This window comes from Montipora capricornis, chromosome 11 (assembly GCF_036669925.1).
Source record: "Montipora capricornis isolate CH-2021 chromosome 11, ASM3666992v2, whole genome shotgun sequence".
Lineage (NCBI taxonomy): Eukaryota > Metazoa > Cnidaria > Anthozoa > Scleractinia > Acroporidae > Montipora > Montipora capricornis.
This window is the reverse complement of record NC_090893.1, coordinates 37132813-37152725: the sequence shown is the minus strand read 5'-3', so window position 1 is coordinate 37152725 and position 19913 is coordinate 37132813. Positions and strand designations below refer to the sequence as shown.

General features: G+C 38.6%; 1 protein-coding gene, 1 long non-coding RNA gene and 2 other non-coding genes across 6 annotated transcripts in view; 1 reads left to right on the top strand and 3 right to left on the bottom strand.

Moving 5' to 3' along the window:
- LOC138022858 (uncharacterized) overlaps positions 1-19913 on the bottom strand; it is a 295342-nt gene that overhangs the window by 212723 nt on the left and 62706 nt on the right. For 2 of the 3 annotated variants that reach the window (XM_068869845.1, XM_068869844.1), the window contains one exon: positions 18381-18554. The exons of the other annotated variant lie outside the window; for it this stretch is intronic. In XM_068869845.1, coding sequence (XP_068725946.1) covers positions 18381-18554 — 174 coding nt within the window. The remainder of the gene's footprint in view (positions 1-18380; positions 18555-19913) is intronic. 3 annotated transcript variants of the gene reach the window in all.
- LOC138022862 (uncharacterized) lies at positions 1310-12039 on the top strand. The gene is made up of 3 exons (XR_011126654.1): positions 1310-1783; positions 10754-10961; positions 11547-12039. It is a non-coding gene; the product is annotated as an uncharacterized lncRNA (long non-coding RNA).
- Trnas-gga (transfer RNA serine (anticodon GGA)) lies at positions 3677-3749 on the bottom strand. Its single transcript has one exon. It is a non-coding gene; the product is annotated as a tRNA-Ser (tRNA).
- On the bottom strand, positions 4831-4904 carry Trnas-aga (transfer RNA serine (anticodon AGA)). Its single transcript has one exon. It is a non-coding gene; the product is annotated as a tRNA-Ser (tRNA).

Here is a 19913-nt window from a genome sequence, read left to right as displayed (position 1 = left end):
CCAAGTAGGTGTTGACGTTTTCTGAATAAAACTTGTTTCAGGTTTGACACTGATGTCTGGTATTGTGTTACAAAAAGCTTTTGTTTTTGTTTTGGTATTTCCTTTAAGCACGGAGTCCCTCTTTGTCAATTTGACTTCTGATAGTAGTTTTTCTACCAAATTGTGTGGGTAACCTCTATCCCGCAAATGTATTTTGACATGTGTTTTTTTATCCTTGCATCTCGTTCCTTTGTATACTATTGTGTCTAGAAACACAGTCTCAGTGGCAGATATTTCTGCCGTGAATTTAATCGTAGGGTGATGTAAATTTGCTTGTTTGATGGAAGTCGCTATGTCCGGTTTACTCATGTCCCACAGAGAAAAAACAAAGTCAATGTAGCGTTTCCAAACTATAGGTTTTGAGACGGCTTTGCTTAAAATTTCTGTTTCAATTTTAGGCATTCATGAATAATTGGCAAAAACAAAAACAAAAAAAACCACTCTCTTGGTTCTCATGGTTTGCCTTGTAGGCGGCAGCTTCTTCTTGAGTTGCGAGTGGCTCTAGATCTTCGTCATGGGGTACGAAACTGGCCTCACTTTCCTCGAAAATCGCACTACTCCTGTCTGAACTCAACTCCGAACCGTCCTCTGACGAAAAAGATGAAGAACTTGAAGAAAAAAACATTTCTTCTTACTCTATTTACTAAAACCCATGCAGAAAGACTTCGCTGGATGATGAGATGAAGTCAAGTAGGGAACGCCGCTTGACAAAATTGTGGCCTCAAGTACAAGTCAAATGGTGGCCGAAAAAACATTCTTTTGTTTAGGTGCTAATTAGACTCACTAGCCTCATTTGCATGGACAAAATACAAAAGAAAGGTTGCTTGAGAGCGAGCCTAGTGAGTCTCATAAGCACATAAACAAAAGAATACATTTTTGACCGCCATGTATGCATTCGGTCAATTAAAGGCTGTGTAAAAGTAATACAAACTTCTCCTGATGAAGAATTTTTCTTTTAATGGCCTGCACCACAGTAGTGTAAATCGCTCATACACAGCTGCAAAGCATTTGCATAAATTTTGCATATTGGAAATAGAGAGTTTGTATGGGAATGGCACCTTATTAAAAATGACGGATTTAACGATGAAATGATATATGAAATGGATCATATATGAACTGCGGATATGAAATCAAGTGAAGCTATGATCTTCGCAGTTATGAACGCAATTTTTTCAATTGCGTAGAGAAGTTCAGTTGGTTAGAGTGTCACACGCGCACCGGCATCGCGAGGTTACGGGTTCAACCCCCGTTGAAGTGCTGACTTTTTCAGGCTTCTTTACGCAATTGCAAAATTTGCGTTCATAACTGCGAAGATCATAGCTTTACTTAGTGACGGATTTGATGCAAATGAGGCGGGAACGTCATTAGCGTCCGCCATTTTGTTTTGGAGGGAAGCAGTCCACAAAAACTTTTTTGTGACCAATTTTAAGACGGAGCTTAGTAACCGTCCGTTTTGTCACGGACGTGACCTGGGCCCTAGTGATATTAGTAACTGACAAAAATGGCGGGGGGGTCGCTATTTGTGTATTCTTCGGGGGAAATTATATCTCTCTGCTGATTTGGATTCGCATTATTCTGGAGAATTGTGCTTGAAAGTGTGCAACCGGGAATAAAGCAAGTGTTTCAAGGGCAATAGACATTGTTTTACGGGTACAAATGTAAAGAATGTGGCGACGGGAAAGTTAAAGTGATCCCAAGATATGTTCACAACACAACAAGAGATCATTTTGGGACGACTTTGAAGGTGAGGAATTAATTTTTCTAATCAGTAATATGGAAAGAGACTAACGTCATTTATTAATGTTGTAAATTCTAACGTTTTCTTATGAGCAAAGTGTCTAATTTTCTAATTAAAGCAAGCTGTTGGCCCTCTTTAGTTAAACTACGTACAAATCTCCTTTGAAAGGTTCAGCATCTAATTTCTCCTAACAGTATCATGGATTGATTAAACGTACAGTGCAGCGTTATGAGAATAAATAAAATCATTTGCTATGAAAAAATCTTTTGATAGCTTTCTTTCTTAGCTTAAGTGCAAGTCAAGGATAATGTCTACTTCTTATTTTACTACTTCCTATTTATTTTTAGTCATTGTTATAATTTTCCCAATATTTGGAGCTTTAATATGAAGAGACTTATTGGTCTCTGATACAAAAATGAATTTCCCACCTTTTATTCATCAATACAAACTAAGTTAATTATTGTACAATGTAACTGAAAATGCTATGATAATAAATTATTAACTCTAGAATGCTTTGCATGAATTCTTTGTATAACCAACATTGTTTATTAGTATTTTAAAATGTCTATATTTGTTTAACATTTCCTTTCCTTGTACAAACCATAGATAACTACATAGTTCACTTCCTCTCTAGATTAGCTTAATTTGCCAATTGTGGGATAGTGTACTTTTCTTTATTTATATTGATGAAGCTGGTAAATAAAATGATAAAACTGACATTTTCTGACAAGAAGTTTGGCAAATCAATCATTATTACATAGTATTTACCATAAACAAGAACTATTAAATTTTAATATTTAGTTTCAAGGTCTGGAATTCTTGTTAGGGTTTTTTTCGTGCATGATTTATTTGCTTCTTTTAATAAAATGCCTATGAATTGAAAATTTGTTTGAATTTGCTCTGTTCTGGGATAAAAAAATGGTGTTTTTACAAGCCTTCAAAGTTGCACAGTTTTGTTCTTTTAAATTTAAAGTAAGAAGTATTACTTTATAACGCATTGACTCCGAGGTGTGGGACTTAACATATTTTACTGTCAGACTGTCTAACACCAGACTATCTTACTTGTCAATGGGGGTGGTCCAGGGCGGTTCAGGTGACAGTGGTTTCAGATTAAATTAAATTTGGTATTGTTATTTATATTCGTAATGTTCATACATATTAGAATTAATTTGGGCCACCTGTAGACTCGATTAGTTTACCAACTATTTAGTTGTCCCAAACTCTGTACACACAACAATAGTACCTCAAGTATATTTGTTCTTTCTTCTCCCTAAAACGTTTTCCCCTTTTGGAGGGACTTCAGAATACCCAGCCACGATTGCGTGACATTAAATGCATGCTCCCGCAGTCCCGAAGTCCCGAAGTTAGGGTTAGGGTTAGGGTTCGGATGAATATGAAATAGGGGTAACACTGTTGCTCCCGCAGTCCCGCACTCCCGCAGTGGAAAAAGGATGAATATGAAATGGGGGTAAAACTACTGCTCCTGCAGTCCTGCACTCCCGCAGTGGAAAAAGGATGAATATGAAATGGGGATAAAACTACTGCTCCCGCAGTCCCGCACTCCTGCAGTGGAAAAATTAGGTGAAGCTATGATCTTCCCAGTTATGAACGCAATTTTTACAATTGCGTAGAGAAGCCTGAAAAGTTCAGGACTTCAACGGGGTTTGAACCCGTGACCTCGCGATACCGGTGCGATGCTCTAACCAACTGAGCTCTGAAGCCACTGAATTTGGGAGCTGGTCATTTGTGGGTTCTAATGGTCCCGTGAGGAATGAATCAATGATGAAATTGTATATGAAATGAATCACATGAACTGCGGATATGAAATCAAGTGAAGCTATAATCTTCGCAGTTATGAACGCAATTTTTACAATTGCGTAGAGAAGCCTGAAAAATTCAGGACTTCAACGGGATTTGAACCCGTGACCTCGCAATTCCGGTGCGACGCTCTAACCAACTGAGCTATGAAGCCACTGACGTTGGGAGCTGGTCATTTGTGGGTTCTAATCATGGTCCCGTGAGGAATGAATCAATTATGAAATTGTCTATGAAATGAATCATATGAAAAATTGCGTTCATAACTGTGAAGATCATAGCTTCACTTGATTTCATATCTGCAGTTCATATGATTCATTTCATATACAATTTCATCAGTGGAAAAATTGTTGGAAGAATTTATGTGGAGATATATGCATAGAAATGAGGATTTGTTTGCTGTATTTTTGAATGATGTAAAAAATATATATATGTAACCTATTAGGGACTCAAAACAAAGGCGCAAGCTGATGAGCGCATTCGTGCGGTAGACGAGTGGAAATCTTTGTGAACTGTTTTTGAAATTGTATATTGTAAATTAAAGACTGAAATTAAAGTATGAGTACTTCTTTTTTGTTTCCATATGCAAGTGGAAATCTTTGTGCACTGTTTTTGGGAGCAACTACAGAATACAGGGCCAATGTTTCCGGTTTATTATTTGGGCTGGCTCGCCAGCTCGGCAGTCGCATGAGCAACTACAGAATACAGGGCCACTTTTCAAGGTCTATCTCTCTTAAGTGGCTCGTCGGCTCGTCAGTTACGCTCAGTGATGAAAGAACGAGAAAGGGATATATAGCAGAGTGGCTCGGCGGCTCGCCGGCTCGCCGGCTCGGCAGTGGTTTTAGTGCCTTAAGAACGAGGTAAGTAAACGAGTGCTATATAATTCAGACGATCTCATAAAAAGTGTAGTTAACCAAACCGTAAATTGAAAGCTAAAACTAATCTTACAGAGTGCTTCGACCTAATCACTAAAACAAGCGCTTAGGCTTAATCAGTAAACGAGCTAGTGCTATATTCTTCAGACGATCTCATTAAAAGTGTAGTTAAGCTAACCGCAAATTGACAGCTAAAATTTTAAAAGAGTGCTTCGATCGAATCACTAAAACAAGCGCTTAGGCTTAATCAGTAAACAAGTGCTATATTCTTCAGACGATCTCATAAAAGCGAATGTGAGAATGATAAAAACACATGAGAAATGAAACGATGGTAGAACCAACTGGGATCTCGGAAAAAATCCGAGCCCCAGGTGGGATTCGAACCCACGACCCTCCGTGATCTAGTCGGATGCTCTAACCACTGAGCTACTGGAGACTCTATGGCGAGCAAAGGTGAAATGTGGGTATTGACTCGAGCTGCATCACGCAGCTACAGAGTAAAATGACTGACAGCATAGCTCATAACTGCATCACGCAGTCACCTTAAAGCATATCTGAGATGCGGCCAACCAACTACCCAAGTGAGCGAATGTGAGAATGATACTACTCTGTAGCTGCGTGATGCAGCTCGAGTCAATACCCACATTTCACCCTTGCTCGCCATAGAGTCTCCAGTAGCTCAGTGGTTAGAGTATCCGACTAGATCACGGAGGGTCGTGGGTTCGAATCCCATCTGGGGCTCGGATTTTTTCCGAGATCCCAGTTGGTTCTACCATGATCTCATAAAAAGTGTAGTTAACCAAATCGCAAATTGAAAGCTAAAATGTAGTTATGCCTGTTTTTGAATTTGTATATTGTAAAGAAATGACTGAAATTAAAGTATGTGAGAAATTTTTGATTTGCCGAAGACAACGGGACTGCGGAACTGCGGGAGCACACTTGTTAAGTACTTCTGTTTTGTTTCCTTATGCAAATACCTATTGACTGCGGGAGCACACTTGTTAAGTACTTCTGTTTTGTTTCCTTATGCAAATATCTATTGACTGCGGGACTGCGGGAGCATGCACTTAATGTCACACAATCGTGGCTGGGTATTCTGAAGTTTAGCCCCCCTTTTATTGTTTCATAGAAATTGTATTGATTCTTTTCTATTCTACAATATGTATTATATACACGATTTTGTTGTAACATTACTGTATAAATTATTATCCTAACTTTTACATTGTATGTACATGATTTATTCTGTGTGAGTTAAAATTAATAGAAATTGACTTGACTTGACTTGACTTTCTAAAAATACATGTAAATCCAAGGGACTGGGTCAACTTTTATTGAATAACAAAAGTTTCTGACATTATTTTGTGTGCAGAGGTTTCCTTCACTCATTGTTTGCACCCAAAGCTACAGTACAATCTTTTGTTACATGATACTTCAGATATTTCCATTGTTCCTGGAAATTTTGCCAAATTTTCAGCACTTATTAAAACTCTAATAAAAATTTATATCTTAGACAACTCAAACTTTAGTATTTCGAATTTAAATCATTTAACTTTCAAAAAGTGCAGAAACAACTTTTGTCTCACAGACATTTTAAATTTAACTTAAGTATTGTTAATTCTGTTATGTTTACACAATACAATGTGCATGTGTTTTTCGATAATATTACTAACGAGTACGTCCAGCATTTGGAAGACTTAACTTTACATTTTGGGCCAGATTATGCAGATTAAGTTTTCCGTAATTTTAGTTGTTGTTTTTCATTATTCTATTGCCCACCCACTCTTGGTTTCAAAGATGGCTGTTTGTACTGATGATGATTTTATCTTTGACTTGTGTCTTGATATTGAAGTTGGTTGTACAATGTACTTTTATTTTGGCCCTGCTGTTCTGTAGAATGGGCAGTGTAAGATTATTGCGACCTTTTCCAAAGTTCACAAAAGCTGACGCAAGGGCTGTGACTGATGCTTGTCCTCTTGATTTTGAAATGATGTTTCTGTAAATTTCCAAATATTTCTTATAGCATGCCCGAAAATTCTTATCAGTTCGATGTTATTGCTTACTTGTCAGTGAAGTCTTATTAATAATTATTTTCTCTAATTCAAACTCTTCATCAACCTTGGAGTCCTTTTCAGGTGCATGGATGCTACATTGTGCCTCGTCTGGCGTTTTACACAAAGAGAATTGAGAATCTATAGGGGCATACTGGTCACCACTAGCCATTTCTATTTTAGCAGGAAGCTTTTGACAGAGATAAAGAAATGTTTATAATTGAAGTTCTTTGTGATTTTCAATGGCAAGTTTGCAAGACTGAATCTTTCTTCTGGTCTCTGAGGAATAACGTTGATACCGGCGATACCATAATGATTATTTTATTTAATGCCACTGCAGCTTGATGAGCACAGGGATTGTCATTGCTTCCCATAGGGCAGCTACATATTCCACTTCTGCAATCTACCGCATAGCTTACGTCTTAAGCAGTTCTGCTTCAAACAAAGTTGGTTACTTGTAGTGGTCTTCCCTTCATACAGCGATCAACTTGGTGAAGCTCTTCATTTCCTCGACTTTACAACAAGGATTTGGATGATAGTGACATTGAAAGTGAAGAGGAGAATTTACAACAGTCAGAAATAGTTTGTTTGATAATGTGAAGCTGGACTGTAGAAGCTGTTGCACCAAAACACTAGCTAAGGGAGCCAGATAAAGATTTTCCAAATGCAAGGGCAAACAATTTTCTTTGAAAATACATTTGAAGGTCTTCTGTGATAAACTTGAAGAGTTCAATGAAATTGTAGGCCCTCTTTCGTGAAAGTAAAACCACACTCTTAAATATGTTGATTATGGATTCAATGCATGTGTACATGTAATTGTCAGAGTTATTTCCTCTGGTGATTAGATTTTTGCAATGGCAAAGAGCCCACTCTTGCTGCCCTTTTAAAGATCTTTTTTCATACTCTTGGTAACAATTGGGATATTTTGCAGTAACCATATCAGTTGCATTGTAATATACATTCTGCTGCTGCTTGGCGGAGTTTTTACAAGTTTTTGAAAACGTCCCATCAGTTGTTGATGATCATTTCTATTTATGTTGTTGCTGGAGTTATATAGCCAACGCCAGATAGTTTGCAGGAAGTGGAAAGTACTGAGAGCAGTATTATTACTTCTGTCCAGGTGTCTTAAAGATCCCCTCTTTGTCCAGAGTCATCATCAGTCATAAAAATATCTGGACCTGTTTTTGGTCCTCTGCCACCAAAGACGTGTGGAGGTAACATATTTTGTACTTTTTCAAGGCATTGCCTTATGACATGCTGTGCTTGCCTAGTTGTAATCCACACACCTACATTTGTAGTGGCAGAGCACACGCAGGGTGATGTGTGCACGTGAAATACACAGGGTTATTGTGTGGGCTTTGCTCACACTAAGTTGTTATCCACAGTATTTGTCGGTTAATGAGTCTGAATTGTCATGTGATCCTCAAGACTTTGCGGAGGCTTGGGTGCTAGTGCATGGATAGTAGTGGTGGCTATTTTGTTGCCTTTATGTTTGCTGTGATTTGTGTCCATGTTGTGCTGCTTTTGAGAAAATGTTGCTTTGTTTCCCCAGCTTTGAGACACCAACTAAAGGAAAGTGGTCTTTCATTTTTGGCGGGTGCTGAATGTGGACATTTTGAATTTGTTTGGATTTATCGAAAATCTGGCTCTGTACTTTCCTAAAACGAAAACGATTGCAATCTCATTTCTATCATTATCTTTGGCAGCTGTTGATAGTGGGGAGTTATTTTGCTCATACAAGCAAACATTTATCGTCCTGAAGATTCAGTGCCGATTACACCACCTAATTGGAGTCGTTTTAGTTTTCTCGGAAGCCAACATTTGTACGCTCTAATTGTGCGCGCTCAACAACAAAATCTGAAAGTGTCTGATAAATGTTACAGACTAAATAATTATATTGTTTTTTGTGCTCGCACTGAACTTGGTCTGTTGAGAGAATTTTTATTAATTTGGACTAAGTGTTATTCTGCTGGCTTTTCTCTGTCATATTCAAGATTCATTCCCTGTCATATTGAACATCAACAAGTTGTTCAGGCACAGTGTTCATTGGATGAGCCTGCCTTTGTAACTGTTTTTTGTCTTGTATTTTTTTTTAGCAGCCTCTTGTTTTTTTTTGTCAGCTTTTTTCGTTTGCACTGGCATAATTATATACCATCTTGTAAATGAAACCCACTTTCCAGTTCTTGAGCGACCACCACTTTCCATGTTGTATTTTATGTTAGATGATGTAGCAAGTTTGGACATCCACTTGTCTTCATCATCCTTACAAGTCATAAAAGAGTCACATTCTTGATACAGAACTGCACTCTTAAGGTACCTTCTAATACTGAAAGATCTTCAAATTCAATTCATTTACAGTGTTCTCATATTCTGTTGGCAAGATGGTAGCAGCCTTTGTAGGTAGATATCTAGGTGTTGGGTTTTTTTCTTTTGGGTGGCACAGTACAAGAGTAACAACGATCTTCATTTATGCTAGTTGACTAGGAGTTAAAAAGAGTTGATGGATTGTTCTTTTCACTGGTAATATTTCCCTTATTACTGGTAATACTGTGCACTGGCGTAGAATTTCAACTTGCATTGGAAGCTTGAGCGTCTGAAGAGGTATTGTTTGGAGCTTTTCCTGACACAGAAGTTGTGTTGTCAATAATTAAGCTAAGATTGTCTGTGAAGATTTTAGTTTCAGATTTCCCTGCCCCATTACTTGTGTAATGTAATGCCTTGTCAGTCTTGGTTTCCCAGCATAGTTTTTCTTGAAGCTTTATCTGAAAGAATTTTTGGGTTGTACGTTGTAGCTTGGTTTGGGTTGTCAGGGGGTTAGGGTTATAAAATCGGTCGATTCTTGGTTGTCCATAATATCCAACAGGGTTTCAAGCATTTTCTGACCCACTCTCTGTCTTGCAAGTTGAGGTGTGCTTGTTCAAGAGGATAATGTTTGGGTCTTTCCCTAACACAGTTGTTGTGTAGTCAGTTGAAACATCCTCCTCAGTAAGGAAAAAGACAAAAGGAGGCTCTGCTCGCAGGCTGCTTGATTGTCTAGTAACAAGTTGCCATTTAGGGCTTTTCCAAAACCAATTGTTTTCATGGCAGTGGCAGCTTTTTTTGATGTTGATTTGCCAGTCTGAGAGCACTTGTGTTTCCTCTTGGATGCAGATTTTCCTTTTGGCTTTGTACTTCGAAGTATTTTATTTTTATGCTTTTCAGAATTTTTCACATGTACAGAGACAATGAATTCCATACAATGTCGAGTATGGGAGAGTAACGAAAAGTAAACTTTTGATCTTGAGTAAAATCAAGTGGCAATCCTAGGGCAATGTGCTCTGCCTATGTGGCTACAAACCAACCCCCACATTCATCACTGTTGAGCTGCTGTGCAATGTCAGATGAAGGAATTACAAAAATTAAAACTTCCAGTTCTTCAAGGTCCAAGTATTGATCCCATTGATGGAGGCACAACATGGTAGGAAGTTATTGACTCTAGAAAATGCCATTTTTGCACCAGCGCCATCATACAGAGAATCCAGAAAGACTGAAAAGTTCTCTTCCCGGATCACAACAACTAGGCACCAGGGCCTGCCATGGTTGAATGGTGCAAGAATGACCTCTGAATGTTGAATATTTGGATAGAGTTGATGAAACTTGTACTTCAGAAATTTTTTTCTGGAGGGTGTTGCCATTCTTAAAAACAAGTCTGAGTTGAGAGAAGGTACTTTGTTACCGGCTGCAGTGGCCTTCTCCGCGTTGATAAGAAGGCTATTAGACAGTCAGAAACCTTCTTCTTCTTGCCTGGTCGCCACCTTCCAAGCCACAGTCATGTTCTGGAGAGTTGTGGGATGGTATGTTCCATGTTTGCAATCAGTTTGGCTTGCTCTTTCTCTGATTCACATATTAGTGTATACTGAAGACCTGGGTAATCTTTTGATGTTCCTTTTTTTTTTCTGCAATTTTGTTCACAGGACGAACACTTGCACTACTTACAGTACTAACATTACACTACTTATACTTGGACTTGTCTATTTATACCTGCACAAGTCACAATACATAAGAGCAAAATACAAAACATAACAATATGTTTCTAATAACACTATCACTAACAATCCATTTTACATTACAATATTGCTTAAATACATTACACTTTTAACGGACAAACTGAAATTAACTAAATTGAAAGTTCGCTCATTTTTCCCGCAAAAATTCCATCTTTTTATCGATATGTCTCCATCTTTTGCTGTTCTACACAGGTCTGGATTTCTTATATCACGCCATGGCTCCTTCATGGGGGGGGGGGGGGGGGCGCTTCCATGTTGGACTTGGATTGTTTCGTGGCTTTGTAATCTGACAGGCTGCTGCTCAGTGTCACCCCGTATTGAGAAAGAACTTATTCCTTTTCAAGAGACTTCCACCATCAGGTCATCAGAAAAATCTCTTTCATACACTGTAGAACACCAGGTAGGCTTTTTCATTGATAGCTTCAGTTGTACTACACCTTTTGATGTGAGTGTTGTATTCTCGCCCGATTCAAATCAAGTGCCACAACAATCTTGTGAACTTTGCAAATCAGGAGAGTTTACCCATGAGCTAAGTACCTTTTACAAGTTCCTAAGTAATTCAATACACTATTCTAGCTGAACTTAGCCGTTACTATGATGGCTGATGAATCGCATTTGGAATTTTTCTTTCCATTTAATCACTTAGATGATAGTTCCTTTAATCTAGCACTCTATGAGATATCCCATGGCCCCTTAAACTTCAATAGCGACCGTCTTGAAACACTATTATTTAATCCTATAGAACACATTGAGTTATCTAGCTCACTTTTCACTTATTTAAATCCTGATTCTAATTTTTTAGCTGGTCTACCCTCAAGTAGTTATTTGACCGAGGATGATATAAACAGTCGAGTAGCTCCCCTTAGCAACAAAATAAATTTTTCCGTTATGCACTTAAATGCCCGTGGTTTGCTGAAAATTCTTGACCAATTGAATTTAATGCTTGGAAGTTTCAAAAAATCATTCTCTGTGATTGGTATTTCAGAAACGTGGCTGACAGATTGCACTGTAGAGCTTGTCAATATCACGGGATACAATTTTATCTCAAATCATCGCAAATCCAAAACTGGTGGCGGAGTAGGCTTTTATTTACACAATGACCTCCAATACAAACTTCTTAATGAATGCAAATTGTCAGATCCAGAGGTAATTGAGTCCTTGTTCGTGGAGATTACAGTTCCCCATGGGAAAAACATTATTGTTGGATGTGTGTATAGACCGCCAAACCAAAACACGGCTTTGTTTCTAGACAAGTTGAATGACGTTCTTTCTTACATTTCTAAGAACAACAAACAATGCTATGTTATGGGTGACCTTAACCTTGACCTTCTCCAGTACAATCATCATACACCAACTCAAGAATTTATCGACACCGTATTTTCGTTTGCATTTATTCCTCTCATCTCCAACCCAACACGCCTCACCTCTTACTCTGCAACTCTAATTGATAATATATTCACAAACAATCTTTCACAAAATGTCCTAAATGGTGTTGTCCTAAACGACTTTTCCGATCACCTGCCGGTTTTTGCTTACTTTTCTGGCCTAACCCTGACGCGCGATGGAGAAAATAAAGCATTTGTACGCAAGTTTACTAACGAAAACGTTTCAAACACAAACTGGTCGTCACTTCTCGACGAAGATCCCAATATTTATGGCTTACAATAATTTTATAGATGAATATTCGAGAATCTATAATGCCTGCTTCCCTTTAAAGGCCATTAGAGGCAAGCTACTGAAAAACCGCAGCTCCCCTTGGGTCAGCCCTGGAATTTTGAAATCTATTAACGAAAAAAACCGACTGTACCAGAAATTTATTAGATCACCCTCTTTATCCAATGAGCGAATCTATAAAACGTACAAAAACAAAGTGAACCCTTTAATTCGTCTCGCAAAACGTAAATACTATGATACTAAGTTTGAGAGCGCCAAAAACGACTTACGAACAACTTGGAAATTGCTTAATGAGGTTATAAATAAACGTAAAAGTCGAGCACCCTTCCCCTCATCATTTGAATCTCAGGGTAAAACAATAACGGATCCCTAGGAAATTGCTGATAAATTCTGTAAGTACTTTACTAACATTGGTCCCAGGTTAGCTGGTGTAATACGCGACGTTAATTCCTCTGTTAGTTCTTTTATTGGTGATGTTAACCTTCCTCCTATCACCCTGAAACCTACCAGTCCGGGTGAACTGGAAAGCATTTGTAGCATGTTTGCCTCGGGGAAGGCCCCCGGCTATGACAATATTTCAATGCGTGTAATAAAACACTCATTTCGCTTGATCTCCGCACCTCTGACTAACATCATAATCTGTCTTTACAAAAAGGCATTTTCCCTGATAAACCAAAACTTACTAAAGTGATTCCAATTTACAAAGCAAATGATCCTAGTCTTTTCACAAACTACAGGCCTATTTCTTTGTTGTGCAACTTTTCAAATTTTTTTGAAAAAGTAATGTGTAATCGCATAACTGAATTCGTCGAACAATATAATATATTATACCGCTGCCAGTTCGGATTTCGAGAAAACTATTCAACTTCCCATGCTCTAATTCATCTGATAAATAAAATCTCCTCGGCAATTGACCAGCGTGAAACTACTGTAGGTGTTTTCCTAGATCTCTCCAAAGCTTTTGACACTCTTGACCATCCAATTTTATTTACCAAGCTGGAGCACTATGGTATCCGTGATGTGGCTCTGCAGTGGATTAAAAGCTACTTTTCATGCCGCCGGCAATTTGTCCAAATTAATCAAACATGTTCTCCAACGCAAACCATTAAGTGTGGAGTTCCTCAAGGACCATCCTGGGCCCTTTATTTTTCATATTATACATAAATGATCTTCCTAGAGCTTCCAAATTAACTGAACCTCTGCTTTTTGCTGACGACACTAGTATCTTTCTTTCACACTCTAATCCCAACTACTTGGAGAATGTGCTTAACAATGAGTTGCTAAATATTGATGTTTGGCTAAGATGCAATAAGCTCTCGATTAATGTCCAAAAGACAAATTATGTTATATTTAGTCCGAGTCAGAGGAAAGTCAATCAGAGCTTTTCTCTCTCCTTTGGAGGTCAATCTCTAACTCAAAGCAATGTAACTAATTTTCTTGGGGTGCATCTAGACGAACACCTTACTTGGAAATATCACATAAACTTTGTCTGTAAACAAATCGCTAAGTTGGTATTTTATCCAGGACGCGTTTCTACTCATCCTGTAAGACCAAACTTATGCTGTACTATACATTAATTTATCCATGCATTACTTATTGTAACTCTACGTGGTCGTCCACTTACATATCTAATTTAAATAGAATTTGTTATCTACAAAAGCGAGTGGTGCGAGCTGTTACAAATTCAGAATATCGAGCACATACTGCTCCTATTTTTTTCTAAATTGAAAATTTTAGACATCTTCCAAATCAATACCCTTGATATTGCTAAATTCATGTTCCGCTACCACAATAATCTGCTGCCTCCACTTTTCTTCAATCTGTTTATGACAAACAGTCAAGTCCATATATATGACACAAGAACAGCCGGTAATCATCGTGTGAATTCCTTTTGCACGAACATTGAGAAGTTCACAATTCTTTACCAAGGACCTAGGGTCTGGAACTGTCTTCCTGCCTCTATTACCAATTTGTCAAGCTTTCCTATGTTTAAGAACAAAGTGCTAGAGTTTTATTAAAATAGTTTCTGACTTAGTTCCTGCCGCACTCCTTCGCAGCCCTTATTTTGTTTAATATTGTGATCTCGAGGTGGCCTCTCCTATAAGCCTGGTGGTTTCCCGAGGTCTCCTTGCCTAACAACCTGCTGTATGCTTTTTTAAAAATTTGTTTTACGCATAAAGGCAAATAAATGATGATGATAATGATGATGATGATGATGAGTGTCATCTGCAAAGTAGCAAGACCAATTTCTCTACATGTAACACACATAGTGGCCAGAGAAAAGCTTGTTGTCAGTGTGCACTACCACAGCAACAAGCTTGTAGGACACTCGTGAGATTTCAGTTGACTGGCACTTGTCAGGGGTTTGTATCTCACAGAGCTGCACCATGCCATCATATTTTACCATGTTCTGGTCCGGAGCTTCTTACCATTGAAACTGAATCGCATTTATTGTACAATGATTATTTTCCACTGAATTTATCAATTATTTAGATTAATCTGTAAGCCAAAGTCTTTTTGTTCTTTAAATTACTCATTCAGCATCTGTCATAAACCAAACCCCCTTTTTCCTTCATGTAGGTGTTTTCAAAAGGAGTCATTTCGTTACATGTCCGCTTCATTAAATTTCCTCCTAATAGAACTCTTTCGTATGGTCTAGGCGAACGTGACTTACCCCTTATTGGTTCGTATAAATGCATGGAGATGGTTATGAAACTCGACAAGTTTAAAGGGTGCGTTTTTTTTGGGAAAATCCAAAAACGGATTTGTGATCTCCGATCAATGGATTCTTCAGCGTCAAAAAAACGCAATATTCGAAAAAGGATTATTTTCCATGACAACGCAAACCAACAAACCCAGAGTTGCGTGCAATTTGAAAAAAAAAAAAGTCGTGTTTAACTCGTTTGTTTTGGAGACATTCTTCAATGCCACCAGAAAAAAAAAATACCTTAGCGATTGATGAAAGGAGTGGAGAAAAGCATGCGTTCTAAGGTACAAATCGATTACAGAGGATATTTTTTTAGATGTAGGAAAGGTGCTAACAATATTATTGCTGTCAAAAACACTTCTAGTGTAATTTCTGGTGTGAATTTGCAGGAAACCTAACTATTTTCGATATATTCGTGTCTTTGATCGCACGGTAAAATGGCGCGAAAAAAACATTTGGGCTACACAGTCATGTACGGTAGCTGTTGTGTATCATTTTTCATGGAAAACCGCTTGTCAAAAGTACTTTTTTCAAATCCTTTCCCAAAAAAAACGCTGAAGTGGTGGATCTTAAAAATCCGGATTTAGATTTGATCCGAAGTATCCTCCTCGAGTATGGATTTTGGATTTCCCCCAAAAAACGCAAAATCCGTTTTTGGATTCAAAAATCCAGTTTCAGGTTTTCTAAAAAAAAGCGCACCCTTAGTTTCATATTTTTGTCCGTATTTTTAGCCTTGACCCTGCACAAAACACACCTTTTTTCGAGAAGGTAACCGATCAAATCCTTCGATTAAATTATGCGAAACTAATTTGCAAACCCTTGTGAAGCAAAAACAAGAGATTGTGCAGGGTCACGGTCAATTCAACATCAATTGCGACAACATTGTTCTTGCTTTTGAAGGTTTTAAGGTGTCTTAACAAGTTCCTTGATTAACTGTGATCCAAACGCGGCCCTGCTTCCTATTGGTCTTTCTAAACGTGGTCCTAGTTTATCCGATTGTTGCCAAGCAGTCCAAGACCACCTAGAATAGATGTGTAGCAAGTTTCTCTCCGGGAACCGGAGTAGGTCACTCGGACCCCCACACGTTCCCACTTGTAAAAGTAGGGTTTGCCAATAAACTTTCATTTTGCGTGATGTTGGCCTGATTTCCGGTTTGCGTGACATTTGCAGCGGACTTCCGGTGCTACGCCCATTTATGGACTCCTGCTGCTCATTTGTATTGACCGCTTCCCACCAAAACAAAATGGCGGATGTTAATGAGGTTCCAGCCTCATTTGCATCAAATCCGCCATTTTTAATAAGCTTCCATTCCCATAGAGACTCTATAATTTCCAATATGCATATTTTATGCAAAAGATATGCAGCCGTATGTAAGCGAGGAATACTACTTACCACAAACATAAGATCAAATAAGGGATGGACATGAACACTGAATGCTGAAATTTCCACTACCACTGCAATCACTCGGCCTTGCTACAACAGATCACATCTGTTCATGCTATACTCTTCTTATTATTATGGCATACGTTATGGCCAACCACAAAAGACCCTTCTGTGAAAAATGTCGCGATCTTCATCAGCACGCCATTTGAACCTATTTTCGCAGTGGAATTTTGTGATTTGGTGGCTCCCAATCATGAATCCATAGTTCTCGAGCTTTTTGGTTAGTGGGTGAGCCCCCGGAGAGACTCTACGATGATAGACTTAAACATTTTTTTTTTATTGAACGCTTGCATAACAATGACTGTCCGACAGGAAGTCGGTAAGTAATATAACGAAGTACCCAACAGGAAGCTCCAGAATTTGGAGGGAGATTCCAAATCTAAAACTAGTTTCAGTGCCGTTTGTTTTTTTTTTTACCGTCGCTGTCTTCCCCTAACTTAAAGCACCTCCAGACTTAAGGCATCTTAGAAATATATAAGCCACAAAAATAATTAATAGTTAAACGTCGGGGTTTGAATTGTCTACAGCCGCTGTTACACGTTGGAACTTTTAGCTGAAACTTGTGTGCTACGGCGCTGCGAAACAAATTCCAGGAGGCATTGCACCGTGTAACATAGTCGGTTTCGTGAAACTTTTTGGAACTTCCGTTGCGAGACAAGTTTCGCGAAAAGTAGAACCGCTTTCTACTTCTGCAACGGTCGCAGCAATCGCAGTGGTGATAAAAACTGGAGTTTAACCATGTAACACCACTTCGTGAAACTGGTCTCACTCATGATCAGTCTTGTTAGGCTACGCTGCGTAAGCCAATCAGAAACCGGCTAAGGCCATATAAACAACATTTCAAGACCAGTTTCAACGTTTCCGAACGAGTTTCGTCCTTTTATGTTACACGGTGCAAAGTCTGCTGAAACTTTTTTTGCAGCGCCGTTGCACATAACTTTCAGCTAAAAGTTTCAACGTCTAACAGCGGCCTTAAGCAGCTGCTTAACCAGTTTCGACTAATAAATAGCAACCGTTTATAGCACGGGAATTTTCCTACGCTGCTCAAAACTGATTCCCGTAACTGTTGCAAACGTATCGTGGGAAAACATTACATCAGTCTCTTTGGGAAGAATTCCGTGGAAAAAGGTCTTGTCGAAGCAATTCAGAATAACGGAAACATAAAATTGTGGTAGAAGAGGACATTGGTGTCGTTTTCACAAAAAATTGTCGATCGTGTTGCTTGCACGATGGTATTCTTCACGATGGAATCCACGCTGAAACACTTAAATACACTTAAGCGAAAGCGTCAGAAGTTTCATCTTCACTCGCTTTTACAGCTACCCCGTGAGCTGTTAGTTAAACCACTGCGAGCTACCGTTAGATTTCCCATCGAGGATGTGCGAACTACGTCATACTCCACGTGATGCGTTTCGTCTTATTTCGTGGAAAAATATGAAATTATAAGACAGCGGGCTCGCAAAAACGCAGCAGCTACGTAGCTGAACGCTTGCGCAAGCACCAAAACAAGTTTAATAACTCGTTTTACCAGTTCAAATTAAATTTATTAGTCCTTGGCGCTGGACGGCGGCTCAATCAAAGAAACTAATGGTTGCTTGCAGTGGTTTCTCTTTCGGAAAGCGTAGGAAAAAACAACTGCTCGCAGGGTATTTTACAGCAAGCCAATGATCATTTCTCCAGTTTCTTTTATGGTGTGTAAAACTAAAGTTCTTGTTTCTCGAACATTTTCAACCCGCCATTTATTTCCTGCTGTTTACTGCTTCCGTTTAAGCTTAAGCATGCGCAATAAGACCGCAACCACACGTTTTCTGGGAAAATGGAGTCTGTTATCTCTCCGGGTCTCACCCGCTGACCAAAAATCGTGAGGACTTTGGGTACGAGGCTTCCCCGAATCGACCAGATGCAGGGTAGAAGTGTGTCAGCCATACACGGGAATAAAAAAAGATAATGCTGTGTACACCAGTTCTACTACAGCTTTACTTAATACTGAAGCACCTTTTGAAAAGATTTCAACCTCACAGAGCTGTAGGAACTGCCTTCTGGTTGTGAGTATACCAACATATCTGCCACTCCTTGGCGGATTTATGTGACACACAAGTGATGCTTCCAGGTCAAATGAACCATCCCATCGCGCACAAACTGGATTATTTGTTACATTGAAGCTGTCGCCTGCAATTCAAGTGAAAAAAGCCCCTTTATTTTTGTTTTTCTGGGTTAATTTGGTGAACTAGCAAGCTGAAGTTTTGAAAATTAGCCCTTTGTCAAAGTGAGTACAGGCTAAACTTAAAGTGCCACTGTGACCAAAAAATCAATTCTTATTCTTCTTTGGGTTTCAAAACTATGTAAACTAAACGCTAAGGGACCAAGTTTTAAGCCTTGATTTAAAAACGGCACCTGTTTATTTTAACTGGAATTTTCCTATTTAATGATCCGCCATTACTAATTTTAAGATCTTGAGAGAGCTGGATCGAGGAAAACATGACGTCAAAGGCTCACTAGTTTAAGAATACAATGCGTGTGTATGCCGCAGAATTAATATGTAGCACTGGACTTTTGGGCTAATAGGCGGCATTCACACGCTTAAATTTTAGGCTGGTGAGCCTTTGACGTCTCTTTTGCCTGGATCCAACCCTCTGAGGTCTAATCGATCAGTTTTAAACGTGAGTAATGGCGGACCGTGAAATCCAAAACTTACACTCAAAGTAAAAGGCCTTTGGATAAAATTCAAAGCTCAAAAGTTTGCTAGTTAGGTGTTAGCCAATCTGAAGAAAAAGTGGAAGTGATTTTTTTTTTAAATCACAGTGGCACTTTAATAAATTTTATACGTAATTAATCAAGAAGTTCGATTCTTTCAAAGGTTAAATTTAAACCATAAAAGTTAATAGATATTTTGCTGTAAAATAAAAAATTAGTCATAGATGAAGTAAAAAGCGATCATTGACGTAAAGATGGACCGTGGAGCTCGAGTGAAATGAAGGTGAAATTCGCTATACACAAATCTATATTTTAACGCCACGGAATGACTACAGTTGGCTTGGGTCAAGCCTACATATCGTTTGAAAGGAAAATACTAGTAACTAGTAACCTGTCCGAGTATGGGCAACGGGACTACCGCTAATGCAAAAATGTGCACATAGTTAATAGCTTTGAAAAGTAGCTTCACCTTGCTATTAAATTACTACCTATACTTTCCGTAGTGAGGTCAAGAAACTAAGTTTGTTGGACACGCAAGACAACATGACACCAAAATATCCTATTTTCACCAACTGCACAATCCAGTGTAAATGCTGTTTTGAATGTAAATGTTGTTTTGAAACGCCCAAACTCAGCAAGCCGTTGAGTCAAAAAGAATATATTTTTTTACAGAACTTGTCACTTCTTTTATAGATTGAAGACATTTTTTTTCCGCTTTGTTTTTATCGATAGTCAGTTTTTTTTAGAGGAGATCAAACGTTATGGGCATTATTTTTACAAAAATTCCAGTGCACTTGTTTTTCAAGGTGGTGTGTTTTCAATTAGCCAATAAAA